Source organism: Ichthyophthirius multifiliis (genome assembly GCF_000220395.1).
Source record: "Ichthyophthirius multifiliis unplaced genomic scaffold scaff_1120509249710, whole genome shotgun sequence".
NCBI lineage: Eukaryota > Ciliophora > Oligohymenophorea > Hymenostomatida > Ichthyophthirius > Ichthyophthirius multifiliis.
In genome coordinates this window covers 1,322-3,343 of record NW_004087421.1, presented here as the reverse complement: position 1 = coordinate 3,343, position 2,022 = coordinate 1,322, and the positions used below count along the sequence as shown (strand labels likewise).

The following is a 2,022-nucleotide window of genomic DNA, read 5'->3' as shown; positions in this document are numbered from 1 at the left end:
TAAAATATATATTATTTAATATTACAAACTATTTACAAATAAAAATTTTAATTTATATTTTGGCTCATATTATCATATTACTGGCTATTTTAAAAGAATAAAATTAATAATTAAAACATTAAAATGTTATTTAATTAATATTTACAACCTATTTTTTATTAAAAGTTTATAAAGTTAAACCAAAAATATTATTTTAAATAATATTACTGTCTATTATATATTAAAAATAATATTAAAAACGAAATTTTTTAAGATTACTAACTTTTTATTAATTAAATATATATAAATTTTATTAAAAAATTATATTTATTATAAAATTACATTCTATTTTTAAAAAAATATTTATCTAAAATATATATTATTTTAATATTACAAACTGTTTTTAATAAAAATATTGATAATATTTAACTAAAATTCAAATATTACAATCTATTATTTATATAAAATTTATAAACATATGTAATATTCTTTTTATTTAATATAACATCCTATTTAAATAAAATTAAAGTTTAGACTAAAATGCTTTTATTTATATATTACCGGCTTTTTTGTAATAAATATTAGATAAATTTAAACAAAATATGATATTACATTCTATATTAATAAATTTAAAAAAAAAAATCATAATATTTATTTTTACGCCCTATTGTTAGTATATAAATTATAAATTTTGTCTAAAATCAATATTATTAATATTACTGACTATTTAAAAATAAATAATTTTATTTTTAAAATAAAAAATTATTTATATTTAAATACTTGCTTAATTTCAAAAAAATAAAATATTTTAATATATTATTATTATAATTATCTTACACTCTATTTATAATTAGATTTTTTTTATTTTTTAATCGATTTATTTTATTTTAATACGCACTTTTTATTTATTTCAATTTAATATTTATTTTAAATGAAAATTATTTTTACATTATAAATCTTCATTTAATATAGATTAATTAATTAATTAATTTATTTATTATATTTTAATTTTAAATACTCTCTATTTAAAATTTATTAAAACTTAATTATTATTTTTACCTATTCAGAAAAATAATAATTTTTTGTATATTAATAATTTCAGATATTAATTTTACACACTATTATTTTATATTAATTTGAATTTTTAATAATAATATTTATTATTAACAAACTATTTTATAATATATAATTTAATACTAAATATTTATTAATTTAATTATACTAACTATAAAAAATAATATTATCTTTATTGAAGCTTATATATATTTTACGCACTATTTTTATAATAAATTGCATATTTTTATTATATATTTTTACAATCTTTTTATCATATAAATTTTAATTTAAATAATTTATTACATCCTTGATTTTTATTAAAAAATAATATGTTTTTTATATATATATATATTTTATTTACGCTCTAAAATTATTTATTTTTTTATAAAAAAAATTTCTAATTTTTTATTTACGTACTATCAAATTAATTAATATTAATAATTTATTAAAAACTTATTTTTACATTGCTTTTTGTATAAAAATTAAATTATTTATAATAAATACTAAAATATAATATTTTATTTTTAATTACACACTAAAATTAAATAGATATTAAGTATTAATAAATAAATATATTTACATTCTTTATTATTTTATTAATTAATAAGATTTTATTCTTTTAAAATAAAAATTTTATATACCTTAAATTAATAAATCAATCAAAAATATTTTATAAAAAATGAAAAACTAAATTAAAAGTATTTTTTACGCAACTTTTTTTATTTAAATAAAATATTATTAATTATTATATATTTTTTTTAATTCATTTGTATTTAAATTTTTAATATTGTTTTTAATAATGATGTTGATTATAACTTAATTATATTTTATTAAAAAATTACATGTCTTTAAGCCTAATATAGCTATATAAATGCAATAAGAATTAACAAACAAATATAAATCTATAATAAAAAATTAAAATATAAATAATATAGTTTCTACCTTTGACATCTTATAATAAATATATTTTTTTATTTTATTTTTTCT

General features: G+C 9.9%; 1 protein-coding gene across 1 annotated transcript, besides 7 other annotated features; it reads left to right on the top strand. All coding sequences in view use genetic code 6, as the record gives it.

Moving 5' to 3' along the window:
* Positions 1-288: 288 nt before the first annotated feature.
* Positions 289-360: a microsatellite.
* Positions 297-396: a microsatellite.
* A 307-nt stretch (positions 397-703) lies between these two features.
* Positions 704-756: a microsatellite.
* Positions 704-758: a microsatellite.
* Positions 759-826: 68 nt separating this feature from the next.
* Positions 827-868: a microsatellite.
* Positions 869-1,081: 213 nt separating this feature from the next.
* Positions 1,082-1,501, top strand: IMG5_026190 (hypothetical protein; the record flags this gene model as incomplete). The annotated part of the gene is made up of 1 exon (XM_004039297.1): positions 1,082-1,501. A coding segment is annotated over one exon (420 nt), but the record flags the coding sequence as incomplete, so codon positions are not given.
* A 12-nt stretch (positions 1,502-1,513) lies between these two features.
* Positions 1,514-1,582: a microsatellite.
* A 37-nt stretch (positions 1,583-1,619) lies between these two features.
* Positions 1,620-1,691: a microsatellite.
* Positions 1,692-2,022: the final 331 nt, after the last annotated feature.